Here is a 22,201-nt window from a genome sequence, read left to right on the forward strand (position 1 = left end):
AATAAAAATATTAAACAGTTTAGTAACAGTCCAGCAATGTCATGTGAGAGTAATCCTATGCACAGTACTCCTCCACACAGTAAGTTTAGTGTTTTACTAGCATTATAATAATAATAACCAGGATAAAATGTGAAACACTGATAAAGGCAGGTTGACTGACTCGTTGCTATAAAACAGGTACACTGCTATGTATTACCCGATTGTAATTTAAATGTCATGTATAAATGCCTTTTAATGTAAACGCATAATTAATCCAAACAATTGCTTATTTCATAATTCTTCAGGGTTATTTGCAAGACTTAAAAAGAGGCGCGACTCCAGACAGAACGTCTTTATGAAACCAGCGGTGTGTAGTGTAGTGACTACATCCTTTACACAGTAAAGTGATCAGTTTCCTTTAAGGATTGTATAGCTAGAAAAACAGTTTTGAGCTCATTTCTTCATCATCAGAAATATAATTCAATTAAGAAACGGCCATGGTTTAAAATTGCTAATTATAGCTTCATTAAAGGCAAGTAGCGTTTAAAGTAAACAATAATGAAATACACAATTAAGTTAGCTTGCTTACTCCGGGAAAGATCTGCCTTGCACGCAGTACCTTAGGTCTACAGTGCTTTGCCATTGTTGCCGTCTTATTTGCTTTCATTCTCTACGTGTTTACGACTGGAATTATGGTATTTAATGGTGTTGACTCGTATGTGATCATGCAAATTACAGCAAAACTTTAAGAATACTATCCCACCATCCTCATACAGATAATCAAGTTTCTTTTAGCTCCGTCTTACTGAAACGTTGTTGTTCTTTTTCTTCGTGGTGCAGCCGCCATATTGAGTTTCAGCAGAGACATGGAGTGAAGTCACATAATTAATAAACTTGCAAAAAATAAAAATAATAGACATATTATGTCTTCTTCAATTACTATACACTTAAATGTGTATTTTAGACTAATGTTCTGATTACATTTTTACCAGTTTCAAAACACTTTTGAGATGATTTCTGAAATGGTAGTTTTTTAAAAAGGGAAATAAAACAAAAACCGTCAAAGTGTGAGTATTGTGATTTTTATTTATGAGTATTTATACTTCTAAAAAATGCAGGAAGATTGTGCTTCACTGATTTTAGTATTCAATTATATGACAAGTTAAAAACTGTAAAGTTCATGATCAGCACCGAGCAGCACTCGTCAGACACCTGCTTCACCCACCCTGTACTAGTAGCTGATTCGCTGGTGCTGGAGCGAGTTCTACACAAAAGTGTCGTGCATTTTTACAGAGGGAAATCAGAGAATCAGTTGCAAGACAGACAAAAGAAGAATGCTCTCAAAATAATAGGTTTACCTTGACAGGCTGGAGTCTCGATTGAGGTTGATATTTATGATAATAACTTGCGAAAGTTAGTAAGATTGTTGCCAGTTACTGCAAAAAATGCACACATTTTAGCCTTAGAGGGAATGCTGGTTACAGCAGAGATTACCTGAGAAATGTAGTGTACGTGCGCAAAACCTCTATTAATTACAAAAGGTAAAGCTACTGTGGTTCGGTGCCAGTAAACATACAGTATTTTTATATAAAGTATATCATATATAAAAAGGTTTAAATTACAATGGCTGCATCAAAACAAAAAATAATTCAGCTAACACTAAAAGAAAAACTGACCATTCTTGAACGAAATGATCATGGTGACAGTCAAAGCAAGATCGCAGACGATTTCAGAATTGGTAAAAACACAGTTTGTGACAAAAAAAGTTGTGAAAAGCTTAAAGCATTTATGCACAACTTACATTTGGTGAATGCAATGCAACAAAAATCACTGCGAACTGCAGAAGACAAACTTTTGGATAATGTAATATGGTCCTGGACTGTGCGAGAACTATCCCTTGCAGCTACCCATAATGCTGGCCAGCTAGCTAATACAACTGGCACTCAAGTATGGAAAAAACGCTGGTACGAGGAAACGTTAGGGAATCCCTGGCTGAGGGTAGTCCTTCCTCCAGGCTCTAAAGAAGGCCATCTCCCTGTTTGGCCCTGCCGTGCGTGGCTGAGAGGCCAAACAAAAGAACCGACATGAATGAAAGCCACACTGAGTTTTTATGGCGCCTGGAGTTGACAGGTTCATTAGGGGGCGTATTCTCCTTCCAGAAATACAATCAAGTTTTCCAGGATTTTTTTATGAAACAATGCTTCATTACAGAGAACGTCATCACTGATACAAAAACTAACGAAGGACATTAAAACAAGGTATGTGCTGTTGTGTTGTTTTTCTAGCGTAATTTACTGTACATTAGGACTTTTCAGCAGTCTTTTTTATTTCTCTTTTGAGAGTGATGTAGTCTGCTACTATAAACTCTGAAACTGATTCACTACTGTTTTTTTTCTGTACGTTGTACTCAATCATATTATTATTTCAAACGTATATAACAGCATTTAAATGTGCAGAATAGTACTTTCATTTCTTTCTTGAATAAGTATGGTGTGTTGTATAGAAAATACCAATATACAGTGCTTAATCAAAAGAAGAAAAGAATAGATACAGGACAAGCCTGAAATGGTTCAAAATTGGAAATTGAAATGAAAAAAGGAAACTAGCAACCGTAGAGCAAAAAAAAAACTATCACATTCTGTAACAATGTCTACAGGACTGCCGTGAGCCGTCATGGGCCCCAGGGTAGGATTGGTATGTGACCCCCCCCCCCCCCCCCAAAAACACCCATTCATCCAACTTTATCATCCCAAGGAAGAGCACTATAACGTGTACTGTGTATTGCGATCGCTTGATGATCAAACCAAATGGCAGCTTGAGTGATAAAGACAATAGGTGGAATGATACAGTTAAATCATGAGAGATTGCAATATTTGTTTTAACAATCTTGCAGAACACGTGTTTATAATGCTGTAGCTTCCTATTGCTTTGGAAGTACCCTGTGGTTTTGCTATACAATTACGACTGGAGTCTGCATACAGTTTAGATTCTGTTGCAGTCACAGTGGTTTTGTTTCTGTTTTCCTGAGAAATCACATTGATGGATAGGTCATTGCAATAACAGAGGTGGTGTTTGCTTGGCTTTACACAAACTTGGTAATTATTGCAAACATGATTATAAACCAAACAATGACACTACAATCCTAGCAGTGTCCGAGGAAGATCTTTCCAACTGATACAGTATTTTCATAATGGCTGTCAATGATGCTTAGAAGTTTCAATATCTCAATTCAAATCTGCAGCAGGATACTTTTTCTCAAAGTAGTTATGTTAAAGTTATTTACAGCATTCAAACTTTTTTTTTTAGGAAGTGAATAAATATTTTTTTCGTACAAACTCCACATGCGTAATAGTCATTCATTGGAAGCTTATTTAACATCAAATAACATACGTGTTTTACATTACATTATTTATCCCGTGCCAAAAATAAACCGCTCACCTCTGCTCTTAACTAATAACCTGTATTAATAAACATATTTGTATTTTAAGCAATATACCCAATCATTCTCTATTTCTGTTTACCATTAGCTGAAGAAAGTACTTTATTTATTTTACACAATACAATTTTTCTAACAAACTGCTGCACCCCGTTGTTTTGAGTAAATTATAGATTTTGTACTGTGGTATATATTGTACAACTTTAGTGTTATTTTACATTTTTTAAATTCTGATTGTCTTTAAAAAAAAAATACATAAAATTGCTATGCCTTTTTTCAGCTTTTTGGTGTAGTAAAATGTGAAATGCAAAAGTTCAAATCACTGTATCACTGTTTAATGTGGTGGTGGGAATGCAAAGGGTCTTGTGCAGAACTACTTGTTTTAAAACATTTTATATATTTAAAAAAAAAAAAGTTTCTCCTTCGGGACGTTGAGCCCCAGGGAAATTTCCCCATCCTCCCGCCCTCTTGGTGGGCCTAGATATCTACTGAAGACTTCTCATTGTCTAAAGAGTTAACGAGGCAACACTTCTTTTTTTGACACCCTGTGGTTTTGGAGTTAATTAACAAGATGTCAGAATGTACTATTACTTTTGCTCACTATTCTTCCTTTATTGCAGCACTTTGGTAATGTGTAGAACTGATATCTTCGCATGCTGTTTGTAGTCAAGGTGCTCACAATTGTATCAAACCTGTGGAAATTTAGTGGCCACTTTCGCCAATATACTGAGTAATGCATTTTACTATGCAAGTCTACTTAAAAAGGTCCATTACATTAAAAGTGCCATTGCAAATCAAACAAATGTTTACCATAATCTGTGCAGCTTTCGTACAGAAAGATTTGAGACATACATTAATAAATGAATAGTAATAAAGCCTTAAAAAAAGTCAGTAAGCCTTCAGCTCCTGCAGCGAGGTCATGCACTGACTTCCCTGGCAGTGCTTTTCCAGCATGCACTACACACAGGAGATTAGTGTTATGCACAAGCTACAGGCAGTGAACAAAAAAATGTAAACACCTGGATAAATGAGGGACACCAAGTATACTGAAAGCAAGGGCTTCCACACAGGTGTGGCTCATGCGTTAATTAAGCAAATAACATCCAAGCATGCTTAGGGTCATGTATAAAAATGCTGGAAAGGCCTGGTTGCCTATAATTATGGCTAGCATGGCTGCAAAAGGAGACCTCTGTGACTTTGAAAGAGGGGCTTGTTTGGCAAGAGCTTCAGTGACCAAGACAGCTCAACTTGCTGATGTTTCACGAGCAACAGTGTCTAAGGTGATGTCGGTATGGAACTCCGAGGGAAAGACATAATCAGCAAAGGGCAACAGTGGGCGGAAGTGCATACTCCAGGATCGTGATATCCGTGCATTCATTCGAAGTGAAAGGCAAAACAGGTGAGCAATTGCATCAATTGACTGCAAATTTCATGAGCAGCCAGTTTCATCAAAACAGTCTGCAGAGAACTCCAGAGTGGGATACCATAGTGCACAAACCGCTCATCACACCTGGCAATGCAGGTTTATGAGTCCAGTGGTGCAAACATCACAGGCAATGGACTAACGAGCAGTAGAGAAATGTGAACACGTTCACCATGTTCTCGATAAATGGACAAGTGCACGTGTGGCGCCAACCTAAAGAACTCTACAGCCCTGAGTGCTTGGATCATACAGTGAAGGGCTCTGGTGGTTCCGTAATGTTGTGGGGCGCATTTTCCTGGCATGGTTTGGGCGCACTCACTTCCTTAGAAGGTAAGGTCAATGCTAATCACTACTTAATGGTACTAAGTGATCATCTTCACCCTATGTTGCAGCATTTCTTTCCTGCGGGGGAGGGGGAGGGGCGTCTTCTAGGATGACAATGCCCCCATCCACAGAGCATGTGTGGTCACCCAATGGTTTGATGAGCATGACACTGATGTTATGCATATGTCATGGCCTTCTCAGTCACCAGATCTGAACCCAATCGAGCATTTATGGGATATTCTGGAACATTGCCTGAGACAGCGTTTTCCATCTCCATCAACCAGGATGAGTTGATTGACTTTCTCATGGAAGAATGGTGCCACATCCCTCCTGCACAATTCCATGCTGCATACAGGCCGCACTGGCGGCCCAACAACCTATTAAGTGACTTTACATTGGTGTTTCCATTTTTTTGTCCACTACCTGTATATGGAAATGATATCAACATTTATAGTGCTTTATCTGGCATACAGAAAACACAGGCTTTTTTAATTTGAATGCTAGCCCCCGATGTTTACTGGATCTTGAAATGAAACATCAAGTTAAACTTTTCCTTTTTTAAATATCCAGTTGGATGATGCAGATATCAATGAAGCCTGAAACTTCCAGCCACTTTTGACAAAGCTGAGGGGTGCCCAAGAAAATGTCATTTTGGAATATTGGGGCTCAGATCTTTACGGGACAGTTGCCAATAGATTGTTATCAATATGCAATGGCACCTGCTGCTATGCATCAATTTTTGTTCTGGCTAATGAAGGTTAATGACTTACTGCTTATTAAAAATAAAATATTCAGAAAAACTTATCAACACCCGTTTCAAAAACGAACACAGCATGCAGTACCATTTGAATACTCAAATGATTTGTTTTAATTCAGCAATATCTGTAATTTCTAGAAGAATATTCATTTCCTGTTAAAAATAATTAATAGATTTACAAATGGAACTTCAGCAACCGAATAAAACCTTATCAGAAAAGGCCACCTGTGGAGCAGAAAATATGTAGCATTTGCAGGCAAATGGCTTTCATTAGGTGAGGCTTCCATTACAAAATAATTGCAGACAACTGTGAGAAAAGAGCTTTTCAGTCTTAAAAATTCAAAAATGTCACAGTGCATGTGGTTGTGTATTTAACCCTTTAAGGTACCAGGGACACGTGTACTACAAATAAAAATTATGCCAACTTCCTTTTTCTTTTCTTTTTTTGTTTTTGCAATTAGGTGCATGAGACAGGGTTTAAAATTTACTGAAAGATCGGATCTCATCATCCAAACTGTCAGTTTCCTCGTGATACCCGAGCCACTTTCAAATGTTTCTTAAGAAGAAACCGTTTGCACAACCGCTTAATTCCTTGTGTATCTTAAGGGGTTAAGAAGAGATGCAGTATAATTGCAAAGGATTTCATAAACTGTACTCCATACCACGTAGCAAGCATGTTATCTTGTGATCACTTTTCGGGCAAAACTACACATCACCACTTCACTACAAAGATGGATTGATTAAACATATTTTATATACGCGATGCTCTTTCGACACATTGCCACTTAGATGGTTCCACAAGGTTAATAAAGACTGAGCTGCAACACAACTGACACTTTTATTTGTCTTGATTTCTGTTTGAACGAAAATATAAAATATTACACACAGAAGCAATTACTACTGACACTACAAACCTAGTTGTGCGTTTCTAAGCTTGTGGTCGGCTGGGAATAAAAACACAACACAAAAGGGATACAGGCCTGCTTGGCAGCACATGTGAAAAGGTTTAGCCTTACTCAACTCTTTGTAGTAACTAGCTTGCTAAATCCATATAGCAATACAGCATGCTCATTTATTCAGTACTAGCTACACCATTACACACTGATACAACCTTTCATCTATATCATACTCTAAGAGATGCCAGATTTCAGTTATTTTGATCCCTAAAATAAACAATCTGTCTTCAATAATTTAGACACTTGGGTATCAGTGTTGACAATGCAGCCCCTTTCTGGTTTGGAACAATAATGGAAAGCGCCACTCATTTAATTGGTCTTGCTGAAAAACTGGATCTTTTGTTTTCTCTACACTAAAGCTGCTGTACCAATGCACCCAGACTTCATGTGCTAGTTGAAGTGGAAACATTTCAGTTTCAGTCAATTGTAAAGTATTACCAGTTTGTTTAACCTTTTTATCTAGGAAACTTTATAGCCACAATGGATTCAGTTAGTATCCGAAGGCTTACAGTGTTTGAGCCCACTGCTTTTAACCCTGGAGGCAGCCTTTCCTTTGATCTACCTACAGGTACAGTAAATTTTTTGGAGCCTGCTACAAAATAATGGTTCAAGCAAAGGATGTATAATTCTGTATATACATTGTAGTTGCATGTCAGTATTACCTTTTTAATAATACAAACATTTATTTGCCAATTGTAAACACCACAACGCAGATCATGTTAAAAAGTAAACCTAACTGACCCACAGAACATCCTGCAAAGCTTCCAAGAAACACATTAGGTTACCTTTGCTGTGTCCCAAGTGGTCTGTAAACATACTGCCGACTTAAAAATAAATAACAATAATCACACATTATGGGTCATAAATCAACTGGTCAACAAATGTAGGAAAACCAAAAAAACACAGCTTTGTATATTTACAATATTCTTTACAAGTTAAACGCACAAAACAATTTACTGTTTACAGAACAAGCTACATACAGGTCTACAGAAGCTTTTTCCTTGATATGGTTCCTCTGTTTCTCATTGTTTTTTTCCCAGGGTTTTTTAAAGACTTGCTTTTTGAAGTTTTATATTTGTATGGGATTTCAAAAAAACATTACACAAACTGAAAGCAGATGCTTCCACAACAAAGCAATTACCGACACAGCAACCTTATGGTGCAGTAATAAGAGTTCAGTTTAGCCTCTGAAGTAAATCAGAAAAGGCTGACCTGGTTCCAGTTCCTAGCAGCGCAGTGGACTGTGGGACTTAATATGACATTATCCCACCATGCATTGGATTTTGTTTACAGCCTGGCAAATATGGAGCCCTTGCCCACGGAAGACATAGTGCTACTTAGCATGAATGTTATGGCTTTGTTTCTTAAAAACACAAGGTACATTTTAACATAATGTGTGTGTTTTGTTTTGAACTCTGAAGTTCTTCTTGACCGATTTCATCACTCCAGATATCAATGTGCTTTGATTTCGGCATCTGATCACGTCGCTCCGTGATCCACCATGTTACAAGCCTCAGAAATGGTATACGGTACAGCAGTATTGATAGCCGTCCTCAACTCCTTCAGACGCCTGTTCTGAGTACTGTATCTGTAATGTCCATGCACCAAAACATATCAGAAAGCAGTTGGGGATATTGGAGGAGACAAACTGTAGTTCCGTATTACAGCAGCCACACTTCTAACAAACCGCACTACTTGATGTGATCTAATTTATCGCACTCCAGACTGCATAGTGTAGACATTAAATATATTTAACACTTTTAATCCGGCAATCAATAAGGTTTAAAGGCATAGTGTGGACAGTACTAAAGCAACCACTGAGCTGTACATGTATCGCTTTGTTGTTTTCAAAAACATCCACGATATCACAAGCTACCTGTCAAACGAAATCTTAGGTTACTGTTGCAGACTAGGGGGAAACATGTAGTCCAAGTAGGACACCTTGGGGCTTTGAGAATCACCTGGTACTAGTTTAATTATGGACACCGGCCTGTAATTACACAGGCGGGTATTTAAACATGTCTAAAATGTTTACCTGAGGGTCTGTGAGAAGGCTATCTGTGGGAAGGCTAAGGCCTGTGGGAAGCCTGGGTGTAACCTGGATGTAACCTGGGTGTAACCTGTGTGAAACCTGTGTGAAACCTGTGTGAGCAGACCTGAAAAAGGTAAATACAGGGAATGCAATTTTTGGAGTGGAATTAGGCTTTTGTTTTGTTTTGTTTATTTGTTTGTGATCTGTGTGAATAAAAGTGCAAGAAAGCGCTAAACTACAGTTTCTGTGTCTGGGCACACTGTTTAAAGAGTGCAGACCAGCCTTGGCCAAGACGCTACACCACATTATTTATAAACCCTTTCATCGATATAATATTCTAAGAGATGACAGATTTTAGTTACTGTATTTTGATCCCTTAAACAAACAATCCATCTTCAATAATTTATAAACTTGGAAAACTGGATATTTTGTTTTCTTAAACTACAGATAAGTCTTGTTATCAGTTTTTGGCTAATGTGTAGTCTAGTGTAAATTCTGAAATAAGGAAAATAAACAATAAGAACAGTCATTAAAGCAGCTTGATGCCAGAAGAAACTGTCTAAAGAAGATGATATTGCAATCATGAAAGAAGAAGACAGGGTTACAGTGAAAAAACTCCTGTGGTTTTTATTCTTTCGTGTCCCATCCACTCCCATGTCAACCAGTCCGTTCCCTCTGGGTGTCCCGGTCCCATTTCTGGGTCCCAAATCAAACATACAAAAAAGAATAAAAATTGAAAAAAAAACCCCCAAAATAACCAACCCTCCCAAAATACTTTCTTTCTTCTGTCTTTCCCACATGTCAAACGGACAGAAAAAAATTTTTGTTCTATTTTTAATTCGTTTAGGACCTTTTTAAAACAAGATAAATTAAGCAATCCCCCCCCCCCCCCCCCCCAAGACCAAATAGTGCTTTGCTTTAGTTTGTATCTTGTGTGTTTGAAAAAAGATTTAGTGAGTTATGCTTTTTGAGTAATGTGCCATGTTTTGGCTTTCATCTTACATACTAATTTCTGACATGCAGGTTTTGTACATGGAAGCTTTTAATTAGAATGGGTGGAAGTACTCAAGCTCTAAAATGTGTGTTTCATGTAAAAATAAATAAATAAATAAATCAAGTATCTGCTTCCTCAAAATGTCACAATATGGTCCATGTATTCTGATTATAGAAATTCACATGGGAAAATCACGGAATCACTGCTGTGTTCCTATGAGGATTATGATTATGTAATTTCCCTATGAATCTAGCAATCATAAAACCATACAGACAAATCTGAATTATTTGTAAACTTTATTTAAGTGTGCTTTTTTCATAATCAATAGGCAATGATTATTTCAAATTATGAAACAAGCATTGGAATGTGGGATGTATGATTTATGACTATGAAAAGTGTCAGAGCTATTGGAATTACAGGAGTTTATGCACACAATATATGTGAGGCACTATATACCTTAGTAAATAGCACAGTCGCTAACTGTACCATAGTGGAAAATACAAAATCTTCCACTTATTCCACTTGTATCAATGCAGTGCAACAAAGAGGCCTCATAATAGACCAAAATGCATTAATAATAGACTGTAGCATGTGTTGTTTGTTTGTGCTCGTTACCTCATATGACCAGACACACTGGGTGCCCCCAAATCTCCGGACGCATCGGCCCACTTCTACGTCCTCGTGCGTGGTGTACATCCCCCGGAGACACTCTCCTATGTGAGGCACCATCCTCTTCAGCACCTCCCGGCTAAAGATCATGCCGGGTCCTCCCATGCAGAAATTCTCCCCTGGCTCCAGCGCCAGTTTTCCAAGTTCTTCAGTAGTGCCCAATCCGGTCTGTCCCAAGTACATTGGCTTACTACTATTCAGGGATCTGAGAAGCTCCTCCAGCTTGTCGCCTTTTGAATAAGCAGGTATACAGAAAAAAAACAAGACAGACAAACAATAAGTATTTTATCATGAAGTAATTACATTTAGGAGAGAACAAAAAAAATGGCAATGATTCTAAAGTACGATGACAGTTATAAAAGAAGGAATCTTTTTCCTTTAGTAGAAAAAATAATCTGTTTCATACACTCCACTTAAAGGGAACAATTTGCTATAATTGGATGAAAAGGGCCTACCATGCAAATCCATTATATTTACAATACCTACAATCCCATACAGTACTTAATGTAGTCTTAGACTTTTAGATCACAGTTAACTTTTCTTACTTCAAAGCTGAAGCCATGCTGCTAGTATAACTGGCCATAAAACAGAAAACCCATTATACAGCAACACCAAGTGGAAATTGTATTAATATATACTGTGTTGTATTCATTAAAAAGGCAATCAGTAATCTTTGGCAGTCCACACAGAACAAATGTTTTTCATTAGTACTGTACAACAGTTACATTTCTTATTCTGACCACCAGTGCTACAGCATTTGTTTTGAAATGCCACTGCAGCATACTGTACCAACAGGGTATTCACTTGCTAAAAAAAAAATCTTAATGGATTCATATATAGTCCCATGCCTCCTCATGTCAATGTTTTATTATAAAATACATTTTGCTAAACAAACAGCAGCCATTAACAGAATACCTTTCTACATTTTCCAAATACTGAATTTCTTGTACAGGTTTGAGTCCACGGTACTTTACCCATAGGCTTTAGTCACATAGGGATGGATGAAATCAACCTATTCCCCACCATGATACAAATGCTATCTGGTTTGCATCAACCACTTATTTTAGAGGCAATCTCAGGATTAACCTGTATAGGTGTGATTCGCAAATGATCTATAAAAAACATTAAATAAATAAATAAAACAGCTGTGGTTTCACCTGGCAGAGGACAGGTTTATCCAATACCCCAAAAAATGAACTGCAACTACCTCCACCTAAGACCATCTCAATTATTGTGCCTTTTCGTAAATATTAAATAATAAACAACAATTGCAATGACAATAACTGAAGGGTTTTGGTATTCCATTATTCTACACAGAATAAAATAACTGCAAAAAGTTTTAAGCATCATAATTGAAATCCAAGGTATGTTTATGTCATACTGGTGATTGCTGTTTTCCTTTAAGAAAAGATGCCTTGGCATTTAAACTTCAATATAGGGCCCTTAAACTTAACAACAGGAACTGAGGCTTAAGGATAGTGCTGAGACTTGTTTGAGGACATCCATTGATGCAAAAAACTATAATAAAAAATAAACAATATTGCATGCTTCTCTGGTTATTGCCTACAACTTCAGTGAAATATAACTTTGTTTTTCTAGACAAGTGACAGTGTATATGCAGTTTCATCACGCAACAGACTCACAGAATGGGTGGGAGGCACACAGCGAACTTTGTTAAGGAACTACTGTACCATAAGTAAGCAAAAGGCATGGCAGGGTGAGTGATATACTCTAATATCACCATGCCCCGGGTGGATTGCAAGCCATGAGGTGAAGCTGAGTGCCTTCAACTGCAAGGGCGTAGTGATATTAAAGTATATCACACACCCTGAAGTGCCTTATTGCACTTAGAAAATGGGTTGACTAAGTATGGTCCAGTCGTTAACCAGTGTGGTCCAATGGTTAAAGAAACAGGCTTATAACCAGTTCAAATCCCAGCTCAGCCACTGACTCATTGTGTGACCCTGAGCAAGTCACTTTCTGGTGAGACGTTGTTGTAAGTGACTCTGCAGCTGATGCACAGTTCACACACCCTAGTCTTGTATCTTGTAAAGCGCTTTGTGATGGTGGTCCACTATGAAAGGCGCTACATAAAGATTATTATTAAATTGCAAAAAATATCCTTCTGCCTAAAACTGAGCTAAGAAAAAAAAATAGTTCCTTAGACCTTTTTTTTTTTTTTAAATAAAACCAAAAATGCATTAATTAAAAAAAAAAAAAAAAAAGTCGTCTATAGAAGAATATCAATACCTCCATGTGACCTGTTTTGACCAATCAGGATAAAACACTACAATTATTACAGAGCAGATCAGTAATGAACATGTAATGTATATGATGCTTGAGCTGATTGCTCAGAAGTAAAACCCTGCTCTACTCCAAACAGCCAGTTGCGTGCCAAAACTACAGCTGCAAATGAAAGATCTTGTAATACAACACAATACATACAAGTAAAGACTATTTATTATCAGGGAAGACTGCACTGGAGGGGTGCTTAAACTACAATGCAGAGGACAACTAAGCTTTCCACTTCCTGAACCCTGAACATCTTTACAATGCATTAAGCATCACATTATAATTGCATATGGTATATTGTGTGTTATTTGCAATTACATCTTTGAATCACAGATTTTTTTTTTTTTAAATGGTATCATTCAAGGCCAAAGACACTTCCTTTATGAATTAAGCAGTGGATGACTAAATACCACCATGCATTTATTGACTTTTAATTCCATGATCTGGCTAAATTGTTCATGTTTAAAAATTACTTTTAAGTTGATATTTTCTACAAAGTATATAACCTGAACAAAAAAAGAACTAGAACAGTTTGAAAAATGGTGTAGTCCCTTCATGTCAAAAATCCTGTAACTAGCACAATGGATTTAAACTAAGTAGGATCGGTGAAAATTGGCTGCAGGTAAGGTCACCAAATATTGACAGAATCCTGACAGGTAGACAGCACTGTGCTTTACATTGAGCAGAAAAGTCATGACATTACATTGGTTTCTAGATTACCACACTGGTAAAACTGTTATTCCTGTTGTACTAAACTGATTCACTCCCTACTGTAGCAGCCCAGGTTTATAGGTTGTTACCTAATAATTGCACATTAAATACAAAATAACACTATTTGGGAAATTCTCTGTTTTGCCTTCTGTTCACAGCACCTGCAGGGAATAAATACCACCTTGTGCTGGCCCGGAGGTGCCTATCTAGTTGTATACTTGTATACCTACAGCTACAGGGAATGTAAACAAACTGTGCACAAAAGGGTAAACTAGAAGACTTCCACCCACCTATTTTGGCAGTCATAATATTTTAGTATAAAATGTAACATGATTATCAGACACCTCAGTTTTAAATTTAAAACACATGCAACTTTTCACAACCATCCCACTGATCACTGAAAGCTTACCAGTCCCTTGGGTTTTCATGATTTGAGCACCCTTGCTAGAAGACCCCTGTTTCAAATAGTTGAACTCAGAGCACTCAAGAAAATCTGTGGTCACTGTATGTTTAGGTTACCTGCCCTCACCTCAGTTTCTCTGTGCCATGAAGTCTAATTACACAAATCCTTTGCAGCTACATTTAGACTGTCCCTGTTCAAATTTAGTTTCTGAAAGGATTTTTAAAAAGCTTGTAAAAGGCATTTACCATGTAATTCTCCATGCAGCAATGTATTATAGCCATATTATTGCCATTCACAAACATTTTACGATACAGTCTCCTACCTCACAGTATGGTACAAGATGTCATCGTCAAACATTTTCTGGGCTATGTAGGCAGTGGTAAGGGAAAGGAAAAGGGAAATAAAATGGAAAGCAAAACTGCATAGTGACACTGAGCACACCAAGACACTTAATTTGCTGGGGGGGGGGGGGGGGGGGGGGGGGGGGGGGCTTGCTTGTTTTTGCTTTTACACTGTAGTGATGTGTCATATTATTCTGTTCCTCCTCAAAAAATGTCCATCAACACGACTAAAGTCCGCCTTAAATCAAAAAATATTACAGACGTTCTACATACGTGTGCTTTTTTTTTTTTTTTTTTTTTTAAATCAGTGTTTATGCCCCTGGCAAGAAGATTTAATGCATTGAAATGCTGGTAATGTAAGTATAATTTGGTCAAAATAGTATCCTTATGGGCTGCATAAAAGTTTGAATACTTTTCCATTTCCTATAAAATACTGTGTCAAAGTTCCACTGAATCGTTATATTATATTGTTCTAATGCGTCTCTTGTCGGTGTGACATGGAATGCTATTGGGCATAATAATGTCATGTTCGTTTGATGTAACATTGCAATACTGCATTAACAACAACAAAACATTAACAGTTTTTAGTATAAACTGCAATCAAACTGTATTTGCATGTCGTTTAAAACACCACTGATGAATCACCTCGTATGTAGACATCATCGTCTGCCCTCATAAACCATTCATACTTGTCCAAGTAATGGTCGTGCATGTACTTGAGCATCATGAAGGACTTTTTCTGAGGAGGGTAGGAGTCATCCACTCCTGCCAACGAGATCACGGGGATGGGAATGGGCACGGGGACACTCTCAGAACCCTCGCTCGAGAAGAACTCCACTTTCCCGGGGATGGAATGCGTCCAAGTCCTGTGAGCAGCTACGGCTCTCGAGTCCAGGTATTTCTTTGCTGTCATGACTCCCACGTAGATGAAATTTCTGGGTTTAGATATCGGTCTACCTCCATCCCCACTGCCGTTGCTTGTCCTGTATCTGCTGTCATTCTCTTCCTCGCTTTCCTCCCGTCTGAAAAGCTGACTGTCCCTGTCTATGTGCCAAGCATTGCTGCTGACGCTGCTCCCGATGCTGTCTGCAGCTTTGCCGATACCTGCTACGTTGCTATAGTAAGAGCAGACAGTGGATTTTCTCTTCCTGCCACTGATTTCCAGCACCCTAGGCACGATAAGCCAAGAAGCCGCGGTAAATCCAAGAATCAGTCCCAGCACAACACTCATCCAGGGTCTCCTGGACCTCACAGCCATGGTTTTATGACTTGAATAAATAGCGCAATTTTAAATAAAATACAGTATATTTTGGAAGCGCGTCTAGGATACCCTTTATCTTTCTGTAAGATTATCACTCATGATATGAAACATCAAGAGTAACTTACATTTATTTGGAAGTCATGCTACCTTGGTACCAGAATATTCACCCCTTCTTCATCACTAAATACCATATTGTAACGTTAAAAAAAAGAAGAAAAAAAAGAAAAAAATGTAAACAAAAATATGTTACAGTCTCACAAAGACTTCCTGCTGCGGTTCCTGGAAATTGTATTTAAATGCCTTTGTTTGTATTTGTAATGTCCTACGCGTGTGAGAAGTTAAAGTGCTGAGCAAATGTGTTGCAGTTCTGAGAACGGGATTGATTTTTCATTCTCATTTGGAAAGAAAAAAAAATAGTTTAAAAAAATAAAAGAAAGTTGACTCCACTTTAGGTCCTCCGGAGAATTATCCCTCGAACTCCTATTTGCAGCTCGTTTCTGTAGCCAGTTTTCTTCCAATCCTTAAAAAGTTGGAAGGGAACGACACCATGAAAGACGTCATGCTACCACTGTCACTGGATATAAGTGAAGATCGCACAGTTGTTATTTGCTACTTCTTTCTTTTTTGTCTCAAACCGTGCTCCTCCTCCCAGCGCGGCTCGCCATTTTGTTTACAAATTGACGTCAGGGTAAATAACTTTTCATTTCCTTCGTCCCCCCTTCTCTAATGTCTTGCCGTTTCGGAACAGCAGAGTATAAATATGCATTACTGATTGAGTAACGGAGAGAGTGCACAGGGGCCAGCGAGGCAGAAACGGGGAAGGAGGGGCGAAGAGACTGTTTTTGGAACCTCCTCTTCCAAAGCTGACAGGCTGAGGGAGTTTCAAGGAAAGACGCCGCATCATCATCATCATCATCCTTAATTGCGCTTGGTGGAATAATTTTGTTGAATTGCTAACCATTAGAAGGATACATTCTTAGCCAATGTTCCTATCCCAGGAGACTGCTACAACACCTCTCAAAATAAGCTGCAAACAAAGCTCTAACTATATTAGACCGCTGCTTTTTATGCTGAAAAAAAGAAGCAATGCCTCTGTATTCTGACAGAAACATGTGCATGTGCACCAAGGCTAAACTCTGGTGTGATATATGTACATAATTAGTATAATATATATATATATAAAACTATATATATATATATATATATATATATATATATATATATATATATATATATATATATATATATATATAATATATATATATATAGTGAGGTCGTTTAAAACACATTGACCTACACACTTATCTTTGGACAAACCTAGAAATGCTGAGAAAATATTATATAAGCTACAATATAAATATACTTAAAATAATAATATTGCACCTCAACTAAAATACATCTACAAGTAAAAGGACAGCTGAATGTGTTCTCTTTTTCTATTTACTCTATACTTTAGTCAAGTATAATGCTAAACAAAACAAAAATGTCAGACATATTCATTTTCTCCATGTTAATGCAATTCTAGTTTGATGATGGGCAGTTGGGTCACCTGGAATGTAAACATTACACCTTTTCTGAGGTAAAGTGTATAATACACCATATGAACCCTTGATGAAGGCATTTTGCTAAATGTTTGTCTACCTGGCTTAAGGGTCGATTTGATAAACTTAGCAATATAAAACATACTACACTACTGTCCCAGAACACCAATATGTGGACAGTATTATACTGTTATATGGGTATGTCCACTGGGACAAGCCACAGTTGTATTTGTAGAGCAGTTAAAAGCATCGGGGAATCACCCTGACTGGATCTACCACCTACCCCTAGTTATCGTGTGTTTACTCTTCCTAAATCCAGACGTGCTACCTTAAGCTGTAAAATGCTCTAAAAAATACAGCTATGGATTACCTGCTATGATACAGGTTGACAAAATCAACCCATAGATTATATATTTTTTAATGAGTTTTTAAATTACTTTTACCTTTGAGTTGTGTTTTTTTTTTTAAAATGAGTCTGACTTTTATGTTTGATTTTGTTTAAAAGCTGTCATTTATTTGTTTGTTTGTTTGTTTTTGTTTAATTTGTGTGAGTAGAAACCTTTGGTTTCAGGATACATCTAAATTCTGCAATGCCCCGTATTAATGTGAGCAAAGAAATGGAAAGCATTACAGGCATGGTCTTCCCACAGCTTTTAGCAAAGCAAGACAGATTTTTTTTTTTTTTTTCCCCACCAAAATTGTGAAATATTAATTATAAAAAAAAAAACAAACAAAAAAAAAACCTCAGGGAACGATACCTACATCATTATTCAGTTCTTTCAAAATAAAAAGTAAGCACATGAACCCCCAAAAAAGTAGATTCTTCTCAAACACTAGGTCTTGAATACAATATGTCTTATTCGTCATAATTAATTGAGCGGCAGTTAGAAAAACGAATAACAGTGTCTAAAATTAGAAAGACAACAATAAAGACCACATAAACAAGTGAGCAAACTGTAAGCTCTATTTCTTAGGCAGACTAAAAATGTTGTTATTGGTTCTGTGAGAATGTTAGTCTGTTGATCCATAAGCTTGAGTACATGGATGGTATGCTTAGAAATGGAGAAGTTCTATTATGGTTTGATGTTGTTTTTTAACCACTAAAAAAGGAACAGTGAACATACAAACTCAAAACCATCTAGATGGTCCAGGATTTCACATCCAGCATTTCATATAGGCAACATATAGTATTTCTCAGGTAAACAAGGAAAACCCAACTGTGGACCTTCCTATTTCAGAAATGGTCTTAAATCTCCCCAGATTTCCTGGCTCAGCTATTTAGAATTTGGATCATCTGAATTCATTATCACATTTAAACACAGTTAAATTTGTCATATCATTTATTTTATTCAATGTGTTCTGGACATGGCTAGATCCATCACAAATGGTTATGGCACGGGGCATTTCCATTTGAACATTTTGCTGTGGTACAATTGCACCCTCTGGTGTTACTATTTATATTTTATTTTATTAGTTATTTTTTCTTTTTTTATTATTTTTGGGCTGGTACTATTTTATACCCTCATAGTCCAAACAACCAGGGTTGCACAAAACGCAGTTTGTTTGACTCCTTACCAAAACGAATGGCTGGCATTTGGACAGGTCATTCCCCTTTTTTAAGTCTGTGAATTAATTGTTTTGGTTTTCACAAAAAGATGAAACAAAAACACGACCCCACTCATACTGCAACAGCAATGGTGCAAACAAAATACAAACAAGGAAAAGAAGACTCCAGCAGAAATAAATACAGAAATAATAATAATAATAATAATAATAATAATAATAATAATAATAATAATAATAATAATAATACATAACAATGATTATATGCTATATCATAGCTTCTCACTGATATCCAGGACATCATTATATTCATCAACAATATTACTATATTTTGGAATCAAATATATTGTGCAGCAATTGTTATATACCATTTGGGATCGCTTTGTAGTTGGCAGAAATACAAATATTAAAGACCAAGCATCTTCAAATGTCTATGAAGTGCCATCATTCTGAGTGACTCTTATTACAATTAGAACATAAGAACATAAGAAAGTTTACAAACGAGAGGAGGCCATTCGGCCCATCTTGCTCGTTTGGTTGTTAGTAGCTTATTGATCCCAGAATCTCATCAAGCAGCTTCTTGAAGGATCCCAGGGTGTCAGCTTCAACAACATTACTGGGGAGTTGATTCCAGACCCTCACAATTCTCTGTGTAAAAAAGTGCCTCCTATTTTCTGTTCTGAATGCCCCTTTGCCTAATCTCCATTTGTTTCTTTTTTCAGGCTGAAAAAGTCCCTTGGGTCGACACTGTCAATACCTTTTAGAATTTTGAATGCTTGAATTAGGTCGCCACGTAGTCTTCTTTGTTCAAGACTGAACAGATTCAATTCTTTTAGCCTGTCTGCATATGACATGCCTTTTAAGCCCAGAATAATTCTGGTCGCTCTTCTTTGCACTCTTTCTAGAGCAGCAATATCTTTTTTATAGCGAGGTGACCAGAACTGCACACAATATTCAAGATGAGGTCTTACTAGTGCATTGTACAGTTTTAACATTACTTCCCTTGATTTAAATTCAACACTTTTCACAATGTATCCGAGCATCTTGTTAACCTTTTTTATAGCTTCCCCACATTGTCTAGATGAAGACATTTCTGAGTCAACAAAAACTCCTAGGTCTTTTTCATAGATTCCGTCTCCAATTTCAGTATCTCCCATAGGTATTTATAATGTACATTTTTATTTCCTGAGTGCAGTACCTTACACTTTTCTCTATTAAATGTCATTTGCCATGTGTCTGCCCAGTTCTGAATCTTGTCTAGATAATTTTGAATGACCTTTGCTGCTACAACAGTGTTTGCCACTCCTCCTACTTTTGTGTCATCTGCAAATTTAACAAGTTTGCTTACTATACCAGAATCTAAATCATTAATGTAGATTAGGAATAGCAGAGGACCTAATACTGATCCCTGTGGTACTCCACTGGTTACCATACTCCATTCTGAGGTTTTTCCTCTAATCAGTACTTTCTGTTTTCTACATGTTAACCACTCCCTAATCCATGTACATGTGTTTCCTTGAATTCCAACTGCGTTCAGTTTGAGAATTAATCTTTTGTGCGGGACTTTGTCAAAAGCTTTCTGGAAATCTAAATAAACCATGTCATATGCTTTGCAATTATCCATTATCGATGTTGCATCCTCAAAAAAATCAAGCAAGTTAGTTAGACACGATCTCCCTTTCCTAAAACCATGTTGACTGTCTCCCAGGACCCTGTTACCATATAGGTAATTTTCCATTTTGGATCTTATTATAGTTTCCATAAGTTTGCATATAATAGAAGTCAGGCTTACTGGTCTGTAGTTACCTGGTTCAGTTTTGTTTCCCTTTTTGTGGATCGGTATTAGGTTTGCAATTTTCCAGTCTGTCGGTACCACCCCTGTGTCAAGAGACTGCTGCATGATCTTGGTTAGCGGTTTGTAAATTACTTCTTTCATTTCTTTGAGTACTACTGGGAGGATCTCATCCGGCCCAGGGGATTTGTTTATTTTAAGAGCTCCTAGTCCCTTTAACACTTCTGCCTCAGTTATGCTAAATTTATTTAAAACTGGATAGGAACTGGATGACATGTGGGGCATGTTGTCAGTATCTTCCTTTGTAAAAACTTGTGAAAAGTAATCATTTAATATATTTGCTATTTTTTTTTCTTCATCTACGATTTTGCCATTTGTATCTCTTAAACATTTAATCTCCTCTTTGAATGTTCTCTTGCTGTTGTAATATTGGAAAAACATTTTGGAATTGGTTTTAGCTCCCTTAGCAATGTTCATTTCTATTTCTCTCTTGGCCTTTCTAACTTCCTTTTTGACTTGGTTTACAGTTCCGTGTACTCTTTCTGCGTACTTTCTTTTTGGTCCTTTTTTAATGCTCTGTAAAGTGCCTTTTTTTGCTGAATATTTTTTTTTAATTGATCTATTAAACCATTTTGGCAATTTAGTTTTACATTTAGATTTGTCTACTTTAGGGATGTAATTGTTTTGTGCATCTAGTACTACATTTTTGAAGAACAACCATCCTTCTTCTGTGGATGTTTTCTCTATTTTACTCCAATCTAATTACTCACACACTGTGTCCTAGATAGATGTAACTCTAGATATAGCTATAGGTTCTTGCCATGGTTCATGATGGTGTGTCTTCATAGACATAAGAACCAGCCCCATGATCTAGAGAGCTGCCACTTCAACTTTCCTTTGGTTTTGTTCACAATACAAAGCCCCTAGATGGTGCTGGTTCTCAATAATATTGACACTTTTGCTGCTCTAGCCTACATTACATTAGGCAGGAGGCTGTGTGGTCCAGTGGTTAAAGAAACAGGCTTGTAATCAGGAGGTCGCCGGTTCAAATTGTGTGAATTTTGTGTGACTCTGAGCAAGTCACTTAACCTCCTTGTGCTCTGTCTTTAGGGTGAGATGTTGTTGTAAGTGACTCTGAAGCGATTATTAGTCTCATATCTTGTAAAGTACTTTGTGATGGTGATCCACTATGAAAGGCGCTATATAAAAATAAAGATTATTATTACATACGTCTGTCAAGCAACTAGAACAGATGAACTCATAATCAAAGCATTTTAACAGTTATCAACAAATAAAATAAAAAAAACACAACATTTGAGTCATTGCAATAAAACTACATCCTACTGGACTGGTAAAGACTTATACTTTTATAATGGATAAATATATATATAATATAGTATATAATATATATTGATATAGATATAATATATTATATATAATATTGTGTGTACGAATAATAAATTATTCGTAAAGGCATTATTATTATTATTATTATTATTATTATTATTATTATTATTATTATTATTATTATTATTATTATTATTTCTTAGCAGACGCTCTTAACCAGGGTGACTTACAGTTGCTACAAAACATCAAATACAGTGGTAAATGCTTTTAAGTGATTTTTAATGATTTTTGGAATCTAATGATTTACAATGCAGTATACTTTTCAGACCATTGTTGATAAGTCTATGTTTGCCCTGGGGTTGTGTGGATGAAACAATATG

General features: G+C 36.9%; 1 protein-coding gene across 1 annotated transcript in view; it reads right to left on the reverse strand.

Annotated features, from left to right (window-relative positions):
• LOC121302259 (chondroitin sulfate synthase 3-like) overlaps positions 1-16,605 on the reverse strand; it is a 124,410-nt gene extending 107,805 nt beyond the window's left edge. The window contains exons 1-2 of the mRNA XM_041232105.1: positions 14,963-16,605; positions 10,517-10,800 (exon numbers count right to left, since the gene is read on the reverse strand). Coding sequence (XP_041088039.1) covers positions 10,517-10,800; positions 14,963-15,575 — 897 coding nt within the window. The 5' untranslated portion in view covers positions 15,576-16,605. The remainder of the gene's footprint in view (positions 1-10,516; positions 10,801-14,962) is intronic.
• Between the last annotated feature and the right edge of the window lie 5,596 nt (positions 16,606-22,201).

This window comes from Polyodon spathula, chromosome 2 (genome assembly GCF_017654505.1).
Source record: "Polyodon spathula isolate WHYD16114869_AA chromosome 2, ASM1765450v1, whole genome shotgun sequence".
Taxonomy (NCBI): Eukaryota; Metazoa; Chordata; class Actinopteri; order Acipenseriformes; family Polyodontidae; genus Polyodon; species Polyodon spathula.